At 35.7% G+C, this 18,450-nt stretch overlaps 1 protein-coding gene across 5 annotated transcripts in view; it reads right to left on the reverse strand.

Annotated features, from left to right (window-relative positions):
- hipk2 (homeodomain interacting protein kinase 2) overlaps positions 1–18,217 on the reverse strand; it is a 197,666-nt gene extending 179,449 nt beyond the window's left edge. For all 5 annotated transcript variants that reach the window (NM_001443905.1, NM_001443904.1, NM_001443903.1 and 2 more), the window contains 1 exon segment: positions 17,862–18,217. In NM_001443905.1, the coding sequence (NP_001430834.1) occupies positions 17,862–17,880 (19 nt within the window). In that variant the 5' untranslated portion in view covers positions 17,881–18,217.
- Between the last annotated feature and the right edge of the window lie 233 nt (positions 18,218–18,450).

The following is an 18,450-nucleotide window of genomic DNA, read 5'->3' on the forward strand; positions in this document are numbered from 1 at the left end:
TTAGAATAACATTTTTATACTATTATTTAAATAATAATAATATTAATGTTGTATTATTTAAATATTTTTAATAATAATAATAATAATAATAATATACATTTAAAAGACTAAAGCATTCAACATTTGAAGTGGATCAAAATAGTTTTTCAAAAATTGTCTGGAGACACGAATGGATGTAGTTGAATAGTTTTAGGGCAACTTTTAGAAAAGGTTGTCCAATATTGACTATACTTTATATTGATTATCATTGTAAAGTTTAAAATTAATACGAGTTTTTCTTTCTTAGACATTACAGTAATCATTGTATTTAGAATTATTAAAAGGAATGGGGTAAAAATATACAGTTTCTTTTTAAGTAAATAAATGCATGCTATATAACGATAAAATTAGTAATGTTAAGATATTTGTTTATCCCAGAAAACACCCAATCAGAAAACACTGTTATATGTAGATTTTCGGTTAAAGAAACAATAACTGATATCAATATTGAAAACAATTGTGTACATTTTTCATCCAGGGTTTTTAAAGGGATAACTCACCCACAATAATGACAAATATGCCATCATGTGCTCTCCCTTCACTTGTTCCAAACCTGTTTGACTTTCTTTATTTTTCTAATCACAAAACAAGCTATTTTGAAGAAAGCTATGGAAGTCACTGGTTACAGGTTTCCAGCTTTCTTCAAAATATCTCAACCGAAAAGAAAAGAAACTCATAAAACTACACTGACAGTTCATTTTCATTTTTGGGTGAACTATCCCTTTAAATACACGAAAAATTAATAAGTACAATAATAAATGATATAGCATTTTTATATTTATATAACAAATTAATATTTAAATAAAAGTTTTTCTACACCTCCAGTGTAAAGGACCACCTGCGCTCCCATTGGCACTGATGGCATCACGTCCCTTCTCATTTGCATAATGTTGAACTCTGCTCAACTCTGTCACATCACCGCTTCTCATTTATAATAAATGACTTCCACTCGCTTTGGCACTATACAAATCACTGTCGTCACGTGTGCACCCCTTGAGTTTCACATCGGAGTGTGGCCAATCGACTATATACAGTACGAATAATAGTCAATGTAACCCATGAAACACAACCTATCTTTCAGGTTGTGGCTAGCTATGGGATATTTGTGGGCAAAGTTAATCTGTCTGTCACATCACAATTGGACTCGACATTAACCCCAATAAAGCGGAATGGGCCTCGCCATGCCAAATGGCCTAAGTCATGGGGGTTTCTCCACAACAAAAGGATTATATAGGGCATAGACAATGTGCTTTCAGCAAGCTGGCATAGCATGGGCAGCACAGGGAGGGGGAGGGCATGCTGAAAGACCAATGAATGCATTGTATACCAATTTAACCCCCGGATTCATCCATGTATGCTCATGCACAGTAACCCACATTACAAAAAAGCAGCACACGAGACTTCAAAACCACATGTTATCAGCTCAGGTTAAATATGTTGTCTATAAACTAAAGATATGATCACTTGCAATCATGCATTTTACTAAAAGCCCTGAGATACACGGTAAAAACAAATCATATAATGCACTAAAAAAAAACGAGAAGACCACCACATTTTTGAAGTTCAAAACACAACAAACATGACAAAAACACAACTATAAGCAGGTATGGATGAGAAAGTGAACCAAAGTTCAACACAAATAACATTTTCCACCAGCAGAAAAGAAACATACTAATATTTAGAAGGTGATCAGTGTCATTCACAACACACTATCATGGTATTAAAATAATGTAATACACATTATTTATCAACATTAGATGTTACATACAACTATAATGCGCATAATTAAATAGAAAAAAAATAAATAATAGTAATGTCAGTAACAAACATTAAAAATGAAGTGTCTAATTCTGGCAAAATAAATGTATGCCTATTTAACATATACTGTATATTATGGAAACTTACTGTTAAACGGGTTAAGCATTTTTACAATTTTTTTTAGCAATATTACACAGATTTCAGATAGAAAGAAAATTCTATGTTATAAAAATGATTATCATTAAATCATTATAGCTTTTGTTGTTTTTTCTTATTTTGTCAATGTGGCAGAATCAAGCACAATTGGACTACTTTGGTTTTTGTGAGATTATATCTCTCAATTTTGACTTTTATTCTCACAATTTAAAAAAATAAATAAAAAGAGAAGCAAGCTTGACTTTCTTTACAGAATGCTATTTTATCAGCTCAGGTCAAATATATTATTTATAACTGAAGATACAATCACTAGCGATCGTGCATTTTACAAAAAGCCCTGAAATACACACACAAACAAAAATCATAATGTACTGTATATAAAAAAATCATGGCAGCTGTGGCTACTGGAATTTATCCGATAAAAATATGGTATACACTCTCAGAAATAAAGGTACGCGATCTGTCACTGGGGTGGTACCTTTTTGAAATTTCAAATTTTGTATTTAAAAAGTTCATAATAACACCTCAAGGGTACATTTTAGTACCTAAAAAGTGCAAAAGTGTTCCTCTTAAAATTTTTAGGTACTATCATATACATTTAAGGTAGCAATATGGACCATTCAGGTACAAATGTGTACCTTTTGAAAAGGTGCACCCCAGTGACAGCTCAGGTAACTTTATTTCTGAGAGTGTAGAAACTTTTTTTTAAAAGTCTAGATTTTAAGGTAAATTACAATACCTTTTGTCATACACCAGATTTTTGAAGTACTAAACACAACAAACATGAAAAAAACACAACTAATAGCAGGTATGGATGAGAAAGTGAACCAAAGTTCATCACAAATAATTTTGTCAAGCAGAAAAGAAACATACTAATATTTAGAAGGTGCTCAGTGTCATCACTACTAAACACCATTACAGTACAGTATTAAAGTAATGCAATTCACATTATTTATCAGCATTAGATGTTACATAGAACTCTAATGAGCATAAAATCTAATGAGCAAAACAAAAACTAAGAAGAACCAACAAACGTAAAACATGTGCGGGTTAAGTTGACAGTTCATTCTACTGCGGTGACCCCAGATTACTAAAAGGACTAAGCCAAAAAGAAAATGAATGAATGTTTCTTTTATTTTCAATATTTTCTAATGTTTATGTATTCTATACTTTGAAGCTAATTTCCTCCACATATTTGTAACACTTTCAATATAGGCTTATATAATTACACTGCTCTAAATGAACAGATCAAGGAGATTGGGGTCATTTTGTGTGATGTTGTGGGTAGGTTTGAGTTTAGTTTTTTTTCTTAGAGGGGAGGTGTGTTAGGGTTACAGGGTCCATATTTTTTACATAGGGCTGGCCGACTTGGGATGTCTCTACTTGCATAAATCATAGTGCGCACACAGCATTCTAAAATGTTTTCAACTAGGTGCGCCTGAAAAAAGTGTGCTCATTTGAACAAAGCTATAGCGCTTCATACTGAAAATTCATACCAAACTTTTTTTTTTTTTATCGGTATTGACAATGGTGTTCGGTCAATAAGTTTGATAGCATTTTATCGGCCCAGCCCTATTTTTACATCACATTTTTTTTACAGGTATGTAAAAATCCAATATACAACCACTCGCAGTCATGCAAAAACTGAGATAAAAGCAGGATTGCACTATTCCTTATGTGCGACAGAAACAAGTACAACTGCACATCTTTGTTTTTGTAATAGTGAGGTTATTGCTCTCAATTTATGTTTGGTAACACTTTATTTTGATGGTCCATTTGAGTATTAGTAGACTGTCTGCTTAAAATCTGCTGATACTGCTCCTTCAACAGACTTTGCAAGTACACGTCAACATACACGACCCCTAATCCTAACCCCAACCTAACAGTCTACATCTGAGAATTAGTTGGCCTGCAGATGTAACGTAACTTCAATTCAACAGACAGACCATCAAAATAAAGTGTGACCTGATGTTTTTGTTCTCAAAATTTAAAAAAAAAGACAATCTTGACTTTTTCTTTACAGAATCCTATTTTATCAGCTCAGGTCAAATATGTTCAAAATCCAATATACAACCGCTTGCAGACAGTTGTGTATTTTACAAAAATTCATAACTGCGACGCTGAGATATAGGCATAAGCAGGATTGCATTGCACATAAGCTGAATTCCATCAGTCAGTGGCTGGAGATATGAACCCTGGTGCCAGTAACCATAGGTGTGAAGGCAAAATGAATGGTGCCCTTCATGAAGGAGTAATTGCCATGTGATTACAGCCCGCAAATCCAGCGGCTGTGAAAAAAGCCCTCCTTTCATTTCCCTTTGTTGCTGGAAGAATGCAGCAGGGAGAGACCCCAGCGTGAACTGATCCTCTCATATCTGATCAAAGGAAGCATGCCAGTTGGACCCCCACCCTTAAAAAAAGAACATCCACCAGACCTGGAAGAACGAGTCAAAACAGGACAGGTTTATGGCTGATTTCCGCAAAGAATTAAATAAAAATTGTGACTTTAAAATCTTGAAATTGTCTTGAGAAAAAAAAGCTCAGAATGGCGAGTTAAAAAATTTAAATTACAGCTCGAATGAAATTAAAAATAAAGTTTTTTTTTTTAGATGTTAGTACCACTTTAAACAATATAAACCTAACATAAACACCCAAAGCATACAGTTTGTCAAACTGCCTAAATGGATCAACAAGTTTTTTTCACGTCACCTACTTCAGTTTCTCATCAAATCTCAACCATTTAAAAGCTCTCTAGTATTTGACAAACTCTGCCCCCTTCAAGATGCTTCTTATTTGCTTTTTATTTGAGCTCCACCTCTTACTGGCAGAGCTGTGATAAAAAATAAAAAAAAAACGCTATTGGCTGTTTTTTTAAGGGGAAGGGCTACTGTCTATCCAGCCTCTCTTCGGGTTTTAGTTGAAATGATGCTAAATTTTTTTAAAAATGCACATTTCCAAGCACTTCACGAGACCTTTTTTATTTCTATTTAGATTATTTCATAATAGAATGAAGCTTGACTTTTTCTTTGTAGCTAATTCTGACCTTTCTTTGTGCAATTAAAAAAAGGCTTTAATGTATTGTTTTTTTCATTCCATGGCAAAAACGAGTGGGACTTTTGTTTTTTATAATTGCGATTTTTTAGCTCACACTTTTGACTTTTATTCTTGCAATTCTAAAAGAAAGAAAGAAAGAAAGAAAGAAAGAAAGACAGACAGACAGACAGACAGACAGGAAGAAAGGGAGAAGGAAAGAAAGAAAGAAAGAAAGAAAGGGAGAAAGAAAGAAAGAAAGAAAGAAAGAAAGACAGACAGACAGACAGACAGACAGACAGGAAGAAAGGGAGAAAGAAAGAAAGAAAGAAAGAAAGAAAGAAAGAAAGAAAGAAAGAAAGAAAGAAAGAAAGAAAGACATACAGACAGACAGGAAGAAAGGGAGAAAGAAAGAAAGAAAGAAAGAAAGAAAGAAAGAAAGAAAGACAGAAAGAAAGAAAGACAGAAAGAAAGAAAGACAGGAAGAAAGGGAGAAAGAAAGAAAGAAAGAAAGAAAGAAAGAAAGAAAGAAAGAAAGAAAGAAAGAAAGAAAGAAAGAAAGAAAGAAAGAAAGAAAGACAGACAGACGGACAGGAAGTACGGAAGAAAGAAAGAAAGAAAGAAAGAAAGACAGACAGAAAGAAAGAAAGAAAGACAGACAGACAGACAGACAGACAGACAGACAGACAGACAGGAAGTACAGAAGGAAGGAAGGAAGGAAGGAAGGAAGGAAGGAAGGAAGGAAGGAAGGAAGGAAGGAAGAAAGAAAGACAGACAGACAGAAAGAAAGACAGAAAGAAAGACAGACAGACAGACGGACAGGAAGTACGGAAGAAAGAAAGAAAGAAAGAAAGAAAGAAAGAAAGAAAGAAAGAAAGAAAGAAAGAAAGAAAGAAAGAAAGAAAGAAAGAAAGAAAGAAAGAAAGACAGACAGACAGACAGACAGACGGACAGGAAGTACGGAAGAAAGAAAGAAAGAAAGAAAGAAAGAAAGAAAGAAAGAAAGAAAGAAAGAAAGACAGACAGAAAGAAAGAAAGAAAGACAGACAGACAGACAGACAGACAGACAGGAAGTACGGAAGTACGGAAGGAAGGAAGGAAGGAAGGAAGGAAGGAAGGAAGAAAGAAAGAAAGAAAGAAAGAAAGAAAGACAGACAGACAGAAAGAAAGACAGAAAGAAAGAAAGAAAGACAGACAGACAGAAAGAAAGACAGAAAGAAAGAAAGAAAGAAAGAAAGAAAGAAAGAAAGAAAGAAAGAAAGAAAGAGACAAACTATACAGATTATACAGACAAATCTATACAGAACAAACCATCGTTATACAATAACTTGCCTAATTACCCTAACCTGCCTAGTTACCCTAATTAACCTAGTTAAGCATTTAAATGTCACTTTAAGCTGTATAGAAGTACCTTGAAAAATATCTAGTCAGATATTATTTACTGTCATCATGGCAAAGATGAAAGAAATCAGTTATTACAAATGAGTTATTAAAACTATTATGATTAGAAATGTGTTGAAAAAATCTCTCCAATAAACAGAAATTGAGGGAAAAATAAACATAAATATATAGACTGATTTGTGAGACCACCTTCCAGTACTAAAGTAAAAAGGAAATTGACATAGATAAAGTAAAAAGGCTAATCTGAGGTTGCAAGGTGAAAAAAGCTTCAATTGCACATAAATACATATAGTCTATGATACAGTAGATATAAACAAGATCGTAACAAATATTACAAGATCGTAACAAACAAACAAACAAATTATCGTTAAAAATGCGGAAAAAATAATAAAAAACCTTTATTGACATGGCCATTCCTTAAAACTGCTTAATGTCAGTTTTAAGATACAGCCATGTCAATAACTACTTGATATTTTTTGTTCGAGTGCCTTGCACTGATTTTTGCTATTTATTCCGATGAATGCATTACTCCAAGAGCACTGAGACAATATTTAAGCTTCCCCTGAGCACTTGTTTAATTTTGAAAAGAAATAAATATCTTGTGTGTTCGATTTCCTTGTGATATGTTGTTTCCCTTTTCATTTTCATAGCTGCTTATTTACCTCACTAAATGACCGTGTGTTGACACAGCCTGGCAACTGAATGCAAAGCTTTTGTTTTCCGTGTAAACATGGCACATATCCCAGAATGCATCTGTGCTGCAGGATAAGTGTGGGTGTAGAAAGGTATGACACTCAGCATTGTCTGAAAATGCCCTTGGTGCTGCATCATATCTGACGGTCGCGGCCAAACAAACAGAGACGCTTGCAGCTGGATCCTTCTGTGTTTCCGCATGGCTGCGAATCAGTGCTGAACTCACCTAACCTAGCATAGCCCATGTGGCGAGAGCTATCGGGCTAACAATCGCTGGCATCGCTCTGCCTCAAACCTTATAGAGGCCTAATCGTTGGCAGTCGTGCCCAAACTTTAGTAAACAGAGAACCGCAAATTAGTCGTTTAAACTGGGGGTTACATAACTAATTATTACATAAGTCAACATGAGCACAGCAAACAGGCTAATTATGAAGTAATAAAATCCCATTATGCAGCCTGCAGGTCATGTGCTGTGGTGCCCATGGGGACATACAGACAAACACAACCCAATCTGAAGGGAAAGATACAGCAGTTGTCAATGCTTTGTGATGATCTAAATAATAATATTTAAAAACATCCATTAGTAAATATTGGTTACAAACACAAGCTGATGCATTGTCTGACCACATGTCTTTGGATTGTGAGGGAAACTGGAGCAAACCCACGCAAACACGGTGAGAACATGCAAACAACCGTGACTCGAACCAGTGACCTTCTTGCTATGAGGTGAGAGTGCTAACCACTGGGCCACTGTGCTGCCCTATGAAAAATACAATAAATATATAAATTATAAAATGATGAAAGTACAACAACACAATCAAAACAAACTACAAGTAAAGTGAAAAGTTTATTTAATTTCTTTACAATTAAGAATTAATGCATTTGTGTCAATCAATCAATCAAATAATTTTTGATTAAAAAATTGTCTGCCTTTTCATCTAACTTAAACCAAGTATTAAGGAAAAATTAATAAAATTAGCCAATAAAATTAATAAATAATTTATTAATAATTTAAATGTGTAAAATAATTTAAGATACAAAATTCAGTATTTACACAAAATAATAAGTTATTATACATTATATATATATATATATATATATATATATATATATATATATATATACAGCAGTTGTCAATATATATATATATATATATATATAATACCTGTATAAGAAAAAAACTTCACAATGATAAGACCATGTAAAATAACATTTGTTTATTGCCCAAATTCTCTGCTGACCTCAACTCTACAAAAATTGGGCAACAAAAATTATTGTGGATGATCTGTACAAAAGAAAAGAAATAAACAAAAAATATTAAGTGGTTAGTGAAAGAAAAAAAGTGAAAATATTTTTATTCTTAATAAAAATATAAATAATAACAATATAACATAGATAATATTTTTTTATAATGTAAATAAAAATAATAATAACATGTAAAATATTTTATTTAAAATAATTAACACGTATTCCCTGAAATCTCTGCTGGCCTCAACATACAAAAAAAATTAAGCAACAATTATTCTGAAAAGTATGTACTTACAAAACTTACAAGAAAAAAAGGATACAAAATTAGTGATACAACAACTTTTTATTAAAATAATAATAATAACAACAACAACAACAACAACATAATAATAATAGCAATAATAATAACAACAATATATTAACAACAACAACAACAACAACAACATAATAATAGTAATAATAATAATAATAATAATAATAAATATTATTATTATTATTATTGATATTATTAATAGTATGTTGTTGTTGTATTATTATTATTATTATTATTATTATTATTATTATTATTATAGAAAGTAAAATATTTTATTTTACTTTTACTGCTCAACTTCTCTGCTTGCCTCAACTCTACCAAACATATATTTGCATACAATGAAACAAACAGCATGTGAAATGCAAACCCTTTTTACAAATAAACAACTTCAGAAAAAAGCGAGTGTTTGTATTCTGTTAAATGAATTCTCTGAGCTTCCCAGAATAATAGGATTCAAAGTTTGCTTTTACTCTATTTATAGGAAAAGAGATGAATTAAACATTAAAAGTCACGTTTAACACGGTTTACTTATTGTGACAATGAAACGTTTTCATTCTGTAAGACTTCTTAGAGGTCAAGAATCACTGTGACAGCACCCCCACATGAATCACTTAATGAGAGAAACATGTTTTGCCAAAACATGCACTGTGTTTACATTTCATAATTGTTAAGCTTTGAAGATATAATTGTAGCCATGTACACGGAGTGCAAATTACTTTAGTTTTATTAGTCGTCTCTGGATTTCATTCATAAACGTTCACCATTAACTGTTTCTCAGAGAGCTTCTCCATCATTTATTGATAAACCAGCAAATGAGTGCAGATATAAGATTAAATCAAAGTCTTATTTTCTTATTCCAGTTCCAATTCCATGCAACTGAGTTCATTACTGAGAGCAAGAGTATAAATTCAGAAAAACTGTTGTTGTTCAGCATTACAGAGATATTTATGCAAAAATTAAGCTAAAAAAAGATTAAGCATACAAAAGCTTACTACATCATAAAGTCAGAATTATTAGCCGCGCTTTAATTGTTTTTTTTTATTTTATATATTTCCAAAATGATGATTAACAGAGCAAGGAAATTTTCAAAGTGTGTCTGATAATATTTTTTCTTCTTGAGAAAGTCTTATTTGTTTTATTTGAGCTAGAATAAAAGCAGTTTTTTAATTTTTAAAAGCCATTTTAAGGTCAAAATTATAGCCCCTTTAATCTATTTTTTTCGATAGTTTACACACAAACCATTGATAAAAAATGATTTGCCAACTTACCCTAACATACCTAGTTAACCTAGTTAAGCCTTTAAATGTCACTTTAAGCTGCATAGAAGTGTCTTGAAAAATATCTACTAAAATATTATTTACCGTCATCATGGCAAAGAATAAATAAATAAGTTATTATAAACGAGTTATTAAAGCAGTTATGTTCAAAAATGTGTTGAAAAAAAAATTCTCTCCATTAAACAGAAATTGGGAAACAAAAATAAACAGGGGGGCTAATAATTCTGACTTCAACTGTAAGTGATCAAAAATGCTGACAAATTGGTCAAACCTAGTGATTTGAAGGATAATGGCAAATAGGGCTGCACAATTTATTGTTTTAGCATCGATATCGCAATGTGATCATTTGCAATAGTCACATCGCAGGATAAGCAATGTTAAGTTTGTACACTCTCAGAAAAAATGTGTTAAATAGTGATATTAGGAGTTAAGAAATGCAATCCAAACATTTTTTCGAGGAGTACCTAAAGGGTTAAAGCTTTTATTGCACATTAATTTTTGACCATTGAAATGCATCGATAATACACTTATAAAAAATGTGTTCAAAAACTACTTATTCAGAATGAGCTGAAACAATGTTTTGGGACAGCTTAGTTGCTTTATATTCAATCCACTTAAATTTGCCAAAACAAATTAACTTTAATGATTTGTGTTGGAAGGAACAACATGAAAGAATTGTGTGGAATCTTGCATTTTTTACAGTGTACACACATCAGTTTCTAGATGAAAAAACTGGTCAATATCTCAAACACCCACCAAAAAAAAAAAAAAAAAGGAATGAGCTCACCTTGGTCTGTAACACAAAGCCCCGTTTCCCCCCACATTTTTGCTTTCCATCAGTAGGACAGACCCCATTAACTAACCAACCCCCATAACCCACTATTCTTCTCCCCTGGGCACCAAAGCACACCTGTGAGCCATTTCCCCACCGAGGTTCTGAAAGCTCAAATGTCCCTCAGGCTTCAAAGGGAGCACAAGATGTGGACAGCATAATCACATTCAGTAAGACGACGGTTCATTCGCTGACCTACGGTGAGGCAGAAAACCCCAGTGAGGACTAATGGACTAAAAACAGCTATTTCTGAAAGCGACCGATGACCTGGACAGCCATTGTGGTTTTTAAAAACGTGGATGTCTATGAGAACCAGGCCAAACGGAGACCGCTGTGACAATGTTTCTGCGTCCTCACAAAAAAGCACTTCCTTTGGAGTGAGGGGGGCAACAATGTAAACTCAGTCCAGAGTAATGACCTCCAAACTTATAGATTTTCCTGCAATTCTCAGCTGACAACGACCTTGGACCTTGCGCATGGGTTAAGATCAGTTAGGGACAATCAATCAAGCTCACCAAAATAACAAAGACAAAACATGTTAGAGCAGTTGCTTTAGGAAATTTATGAGATGGTGACGGGAACTCAAACTCAAGGGAAACAAGGTTTCCAAAGGTCTGAAAAGCAAAAAACTGTTGGTGGAGATCATGTACAGGTCAAAGAAATGGAAAGCCCAATCACATGGTTTAGATCTGATGGTGCTATTAAGAGCTAGACAGTTTTTGGTGAGCAATTTCTATCAATCATTTGATCAAATCTCTACGATCGAACTGCATATTATATATAAATAGAAAATGTTTCATATGTTAGTGTTGATGATTCAATTTGTTTGGCTGACATCTCTACAGACTTCACTTCAATTTAATTCAATAGATTGATAGAATAAACCCTGGTTTGCTTCACATTCATGCTCCACATTTTAAAAACCAAACCTACCAAACAACAACAACAACAAAGATGCATTTATAAGTATGAGTCCAGTCAAAAAAATGTGAAACGGATTGTCAAACAGCTATCCAATCAATATTGAATTTAAGTGCCACTGACTGAGCATTGGGGGTGTCAAAATGAATCGTTTCTTCAATGCACCGCAATGTAGACATGATCTATTAATGAACTAATAAAGAATTGTTCATCTCGGTTGTTACGTACTGACGTCATGTCATGGTAGAATACTATTCAAACGAGGCGAGGACAGGTAAAATGCTCCAACTACCTAAAAAACAGACAAACAATTCACTGCAAGCCAGTTTGCTGGACAGTCTTTCACTGACACTGAAGTACAGCAGAACCAGGGGACACTATTTCACTGCTAGGGAGAAAATGAAAGCTCTCTCTCTCTCTCTCACTTTGGATCTTTGAACTGCTGGCATGTTTGTAAGGTAATTTTTCCTCTCCTGTATCGCTATTAAAGTGATACTTGTGGATCCTGACACGAGTGTGTCTTTAGAGCGTCTACTACGGATCAGCTTTATTATGCGCATGCAGATTGTTACTGCGAATTTTTCAGTGTCCGCGTCACTTATCGTTGAACAGCGCTGACAGTTTCTGTTGAGCGTTTAAACAATGACCAATCATAGAGATGTAAGAACCATAACACTCACTCATTATTTCTGGGAGTCTCCCGTATTTCAGACCCATCTCCCACCACCCTCCCGTTTTGTTATTTCAACCGGAAAGCTCCTGTAATTTCACTCTGCCCCTGGTCCTCAGCTTTTTGGTACAGTCTGTAACACCCCCGGCTCGCCAAATTTGGTATAGTATCTGATCTCAGCGGCGGCCAGAAACCCGTTCTATAGTAGGCTACTTACACCACAGTACTAAACCGGTTCTGAGCTGTGCTATTCAGACAAACACACACCGACACCTCCTCCGCCAAACGATGCCATGATAATCGTAACTGAACCGAATCGGGAGACTGGTGTAGGTTCACACCGCTTCTGAGCATGTGCTTAAACACTGCTGATTGGCTTGTTTATGTGCTCAACAGGTTATTGGCTCTGAAGATCACCGCTTCACCACTCTTAAGTGTTGCTCACTAAATGCAAATACACAAACACTAGTACTTTCAAATAGCCTAGTGCAGGGGTGGGCAAACTCAGTCCTGGAGGGTTGGTGTCCTGCACAGTTTTGCTCCAACACTAATCAAACACACCTGAACATGCTAATCAATGGCTGTTTCTTAATATGCGTTCTTCAGCGGTCTTGCGTCCTCGTGTTCTCGTGCAACGTCATCATCAGCTGCCTAAGTTCAGTTCCAATACTCAAGACCGCAAGTACGGAGGACGTGTGAAACTTCCCGGATGTGTTCTTGATATCGAGGACGCACTGATGCAGACTTGAGCACCGAACTCGCTCTTTAAGTCCCAGAAGTCATTGCGACTGGAGATGGGAAGCGCAGCATTTTATTTAGATTTATTATTAAAGTTCAGAGATATAATTTATTTACCTCAGGACTTTCCCTAAATGAAACGGTGAAAGTAAATATTAACATGAACATCTTAATAAAGGAATAAACACATAAGGGTGTTTGCTTGCTGAAATTCGTATTAAAATTTGTTTTATTTATATTGTGCAGGGTATATTTATAATGCTTTTATGCAAAGTATATATTTTGAAGAGGGGAAAAACAATAAATCGTTGTATGAGTGCTGTAATGTTTAAATATTTTACCATTTAAAACGCATGAAGGTCACATGACCATCAGGAAGAACGCAGCATCTCATTTCTCAAAGGACGCGTTCTCTGCCCTCTCGGTCTCCTAAGTTCGTTCTTCCGAGGACATCTGGCAAGACCGGTCTCCACAAGAACGCAAGTTCATTCTCTGCGTTCTTGGAATTGAGAAACAGCCAATGTCTTCAATATCACTAGAAATCTATAAGCAGGTGTGTTTGATTAGAGTTGGAGCTAAACTGTGCAAGGCATCGACCTCCAGGACCGAGTTCGCCCACCCCTGCACTAGAGTATTTGAAAGCCAGGGGTCTGTACTATGAAGCTGTATTAGCTAGATAGCTAGTTAAGTTTCAGTTTAGTTTGCACCAATCTTGGGTTTGAGGTCACAAAGGCAGCTTGACTTTAACCACTCTTTGTTGCCATGATATTATGAAGCACCTGAGATGAGCTGAGCTGCCATCACAGTAAAAACCCAGAATTGGTGCAAACTTAACTGGAACTTGATAGCCAGCTAACTCAGTTGTATGATACAGGCTCCTGCTCTATCTACTGATCCATCAATGAGCAGAAACCTTAGTGATCTGCTGACGGATTTGTAAATACATAATGACAGAATGTTTACTTTAAAAAGAGAGTTTCAGCTCCAAACATGCTGTTTAATAATCACCTCACAAAATCCCACCAATTCGCTTGAAAAACCCAGACAGGCCTGTCTCAAGGTGTCTTTCCATCTCCACATTTCAAGGCTAAACATTTGCTTCCTACTGCCTCAGAGACAGGTCGTCCTGGTCCTCACATCAGGCATTTATCAACATGTCAGTGTGGGTTACGGGGCCAGGAGCCAAGACTCCTCTGGCCCCAGATTACTCTTCCGTATGGGATTGAGCCAGAGCATTTGGGCCTGCACCACAGCGCTCCACAAAGACACATCAGTGCAGGGGAAAAGGCAACAACAAAGAGCTCTCACTATGGACTGGCATTACAAACGTCTCAACGGACAGTCTGTACCCTAAACTGGAGCAGTAACAGATATTTATTCACAAACTGAAAGGTTTTTTACTCCTGATTTTCAAAAGAGCTCAAGGCAGCTCACACGTGCTTTTAACAACACAATACATGCATCTGACAGGCATGAGATGCGCAGAGGAGTCTGTAAATAAACCATAAACAAGCATGACGGTACATTTAATCTAGTTTTTAATGCATGTTCAAATGCACCAAACCACAAAAAGCAATATGTTAACCAATTAGTGAAGGGATAGTTCACACAAAAATGTGGCTTAGCACTGTCACCTCACAGCAAAAAGGTCGCTGGTTCCAGTCCCGGCTGGGCCAGTATGCAGTCTGTGTGGAGTTTGCATGTTATCTTCGTGTTCGCGTGGGTTTTCTCCGGGTGCTCCAGTTTTCCCCACAGTCCAAACATTTGAGCTATTCGCCTGCTTAGTGATGTCGTATGGAATACTTTTTCCGGGTCCAAGCCGCTACTCATTTGAATTCAGAAAATATTTGTTTCTGACCACTTTTTAGTCATATCACACATTAAAGAGAACTTTATATAAAATAATGGTGTACACAACAGTCTCTGAACTTGCTGCATCACAGACACCAATATTTTAACAACCTATAAAAAGAAAATGAATCACTTAATTTTTTAACTCTGTTACCTGAGGGTGGTTAAGTTAACAACAAATGTTCAATTTTTAGATTACCAACCCATTAAATCATCTATAAGGAAATGACAAATAAACTCCCAATTTTAAAACTCACCTAAAAAAGCACTATAGTCTATGAGTGAAACAAAGAGTGATAAACAGTAACAGAAACCATCCAAATCCAGCCATCGGGAGTGTAACAACCACATAATTACATTCATAATATCACACGAGACATATGGACAGTAAAGAAAATGTGTGATGCTGCCCCACATTTCCATTCTGAGCGCATGCATCTATAATAAGCAAGAGCAGAAAAAGAGAAGCCAGCAGAACAATGTCACTTCTACTTCAGCGACTACTTCCAAATGACAGATCTCTTTTTGCACCTTATAAGCACCACCATTTGACTAAACAATGACGTTAAAGTTCTGCAGACTGGTTCTAAATTGAGCTCACTCGGTTTTGTTTGGGATCTTGGTAAACATCCCCATAGGAAAAGCTGTTTACACAATACACAGAGCAAACTTCAGGAGTAACGATAAGGCTAAGACAAGCCTCAAGGGTCTTCTGATGTCCCATGAGGTTGTAACATTAAAGTCCGCTTGAACTGGAAGTTGCTGAGACTTGTATTTCAGCATATTGACGTACTTTCAACTGAAAAGGAATTTTCAGTAGGGGGCGGGGCTTTTGTTTTTGAGCATCATTTATTTGCAGCAAACTAACGGTAAGAGGGGCGTGGCTAAAAATATTGTAGCTGAAGCCATCAAACTGACTCAGAGATCAATAGAGAAGGACCACCACACCAAACACAGAAGCAAATACACAGACTGTGATTAAAGATTACCAAAAAAAAAAGTTAATTGTTCACCTAAAGAATAATTACTAGCAAAATAAACATTGTACATTTGATTTTACATGGACTTTAAAGATTTTCAAAAGTTGTATTCTAACAAAATAAATCTATCTATCATCTGTCTGTCTGTCTGTCTGTCTGTCTGTCTGTCTATCTATCTATCTATCTATCTATCTATCTGTCTGTCTGTCTGTCATCTATCTATCTATCTATCTATCTATCTATCTATCTATCTATCTATCTATCTATCTATCTGTCATCTATCTGTCATCTATCTATCTATCTATCTATCTATCTATCTATCTATCTATCTATCTATCTATCTATCTATCTATCTATCTCTGTCTGTCTCTCTGTCTGTCTGTCATCTATCTATCTATCTATCTATCTATCTATCTATCTATCTATCTATCTGTCTGTCTGTCTGTCTGTCTGTCTGTCTGTCTGTCTGTCTGTCTGTCATCTATCTATCTATCTATCTATCTATCTATCTATCTATCTATCTATCTATCTATCTATCTATCTATCATTTGCATAGTAAAATCATCCGAGCACCTAATAAGTCAAAAAACTATTTGAGTAAAAGTTTGCATATTTCCCACTTCCCTTTGTTTGTTAGTTCATTAAAAGCACTGCTTATTTGTTTGCAAATAATCACAAAGACATTGATTAACATTTGCTATGGTGGGATTGATACCACCAGCAGAGGGAGCCTGGGTAATCAATCAATCAAAAATACTTTTCAAAATTCAAGCATAATCCTGCAGTTGTCTGAGGGAGGCATCATGGCACCTCTGACATTTTCAGGGCTTCATCTTTAATTATGAACTAACACCAACAAAGAGGATTTGTTCTCAATCTGAAACCAAACTCAACCACAACACAGGCTCTGCCACAAGACCTACAGTAGTGAGCTGCTTACACAGACAGCATTTTTATAGCACTGAATAAAAGGCTGCATATGCACTGATGATGCTGTCTAGGTAGGAAGCGCACAGGTTTCAAGACAGCCGTAAGGGAATAGTTCATCCAAAAATGTCAATTCAAGCATATTTGCTCACCCTCATATCATTCAAAAGCTGTATGACTGGAAAAGATACCACTGTTCACTTTCAATTCATCTTTTATGAAAGTGAACAACCAGACTGGCGGACACTAACATTCTGTCTAAAATCTCCACAGAAAAGGTGAGCAAATGATGACAGGATTCATTTTAGGGTGAACTGGCCCTGTGAATGACCTCGAGACACTCTATAGAGAACAAAACAGTATTTTAGGCTGATGATGAATCGATTTCACCACTCGTGGAGAACAAATAAATGCTAAGAGGGTACAAAAAAACTGCACTGTATTCGCTTTATGAAGCATTCCTGCACAAAGATTAGTCACCACAACACTGCAGTGTATTAGTTAGTATAAATTATGCTAAACCATTACAACATGAACGCTATTGTGCAGCATGTCAAGTCCCATAATAGTTCAATAAGAAAATAGAAAGCAAGAAGTACATCTGTATGCACAGTGTTTGACTCACATCCACTTTTCCCTTTCTGTTTCGTACGCTAGCAAATAAATCCAAATAACCTAGGCTATTATACACAGAGCATGCACGACAGTCTATTTTAAACCTTGTAATGGCACCATTTAATGATAAACGTTAAGTGAGGAACAGCATTTGACAATTATAGGTATTGTTAATGCATTTTAGTCACACATTCACAATTAATAAAGCAGAACGAACTCAACAACTATATGTCAGACGCTTTGCTTTTGATACATACATTAATATAAACAAATGCATCCTCTCTGACACAAGTAATAGATAGGTAATGAACCTCAGGACCCGACGGTCTCTCTGCGCAGAGAGTGAATAATGTTGCTTAATTACGTGCAGGTCTGACATCAATTTCACCATGGTAAAGGCTGTGGATCTTACCTTCGTATACAGGGGCCATCGGTGCAAGGGTTTCTGTTATTCATGGCAAAAAATGAAGCGACAGCACTGTTCACAACTCAATAAAAATCTGCCATCTTGAGCCGCGGACAGAATCGCTGCTATCTCCTGCATTACTAACCCAGTTCATCGGGGGAGAGAAAAGGGATAAAAGACTGAAAAATCACATCCAGAATTTACATTTGATGATCGGCCCGGGGTGCGTGATGAGAAACGGACGTCTGCAACTTAACTCCACGGGTCTCGGTGGTGTTTGGCTCCAAAACAGAGCCAAATTGCAGGTCTTGGCTTCAGCTTGTGATCATGTCTGTGGAGTGAGTGCCTGCAAAAGTTGCAATGAGAGATACGAGCGAGCGAACGGAGCGACTTTGCGTTATAATCGAGCGACGAGAGAGCTGATCGTGTTGAGCAGGGAGTTTAAATCAAACGACGATCTACTCGATCACGCAGTACACTAGCTTTATGAACAGAGCTAGTTCTGTCAAAATACTACTGATAAAGTGCCTAAATGTGTGCTGGTGATAAGATGGTATATTAATATTACATTTTAATTAAATGTTAATATTGTTGT

The sequence above is a fragment of the Danio rerio genome, chromosome 18 (assembly GCF_052040795.2).
Source record: "Danio rerio strain M-AB ecotype USA chromosome 18, GRCz13ab, whole genome shotgun sequence".
Lineage (NCBI taxonomy): Eukaryota > Metazoa > Chordata > Actinopteri > Cypriniformes > Danionidae > Danio > Danio rerio.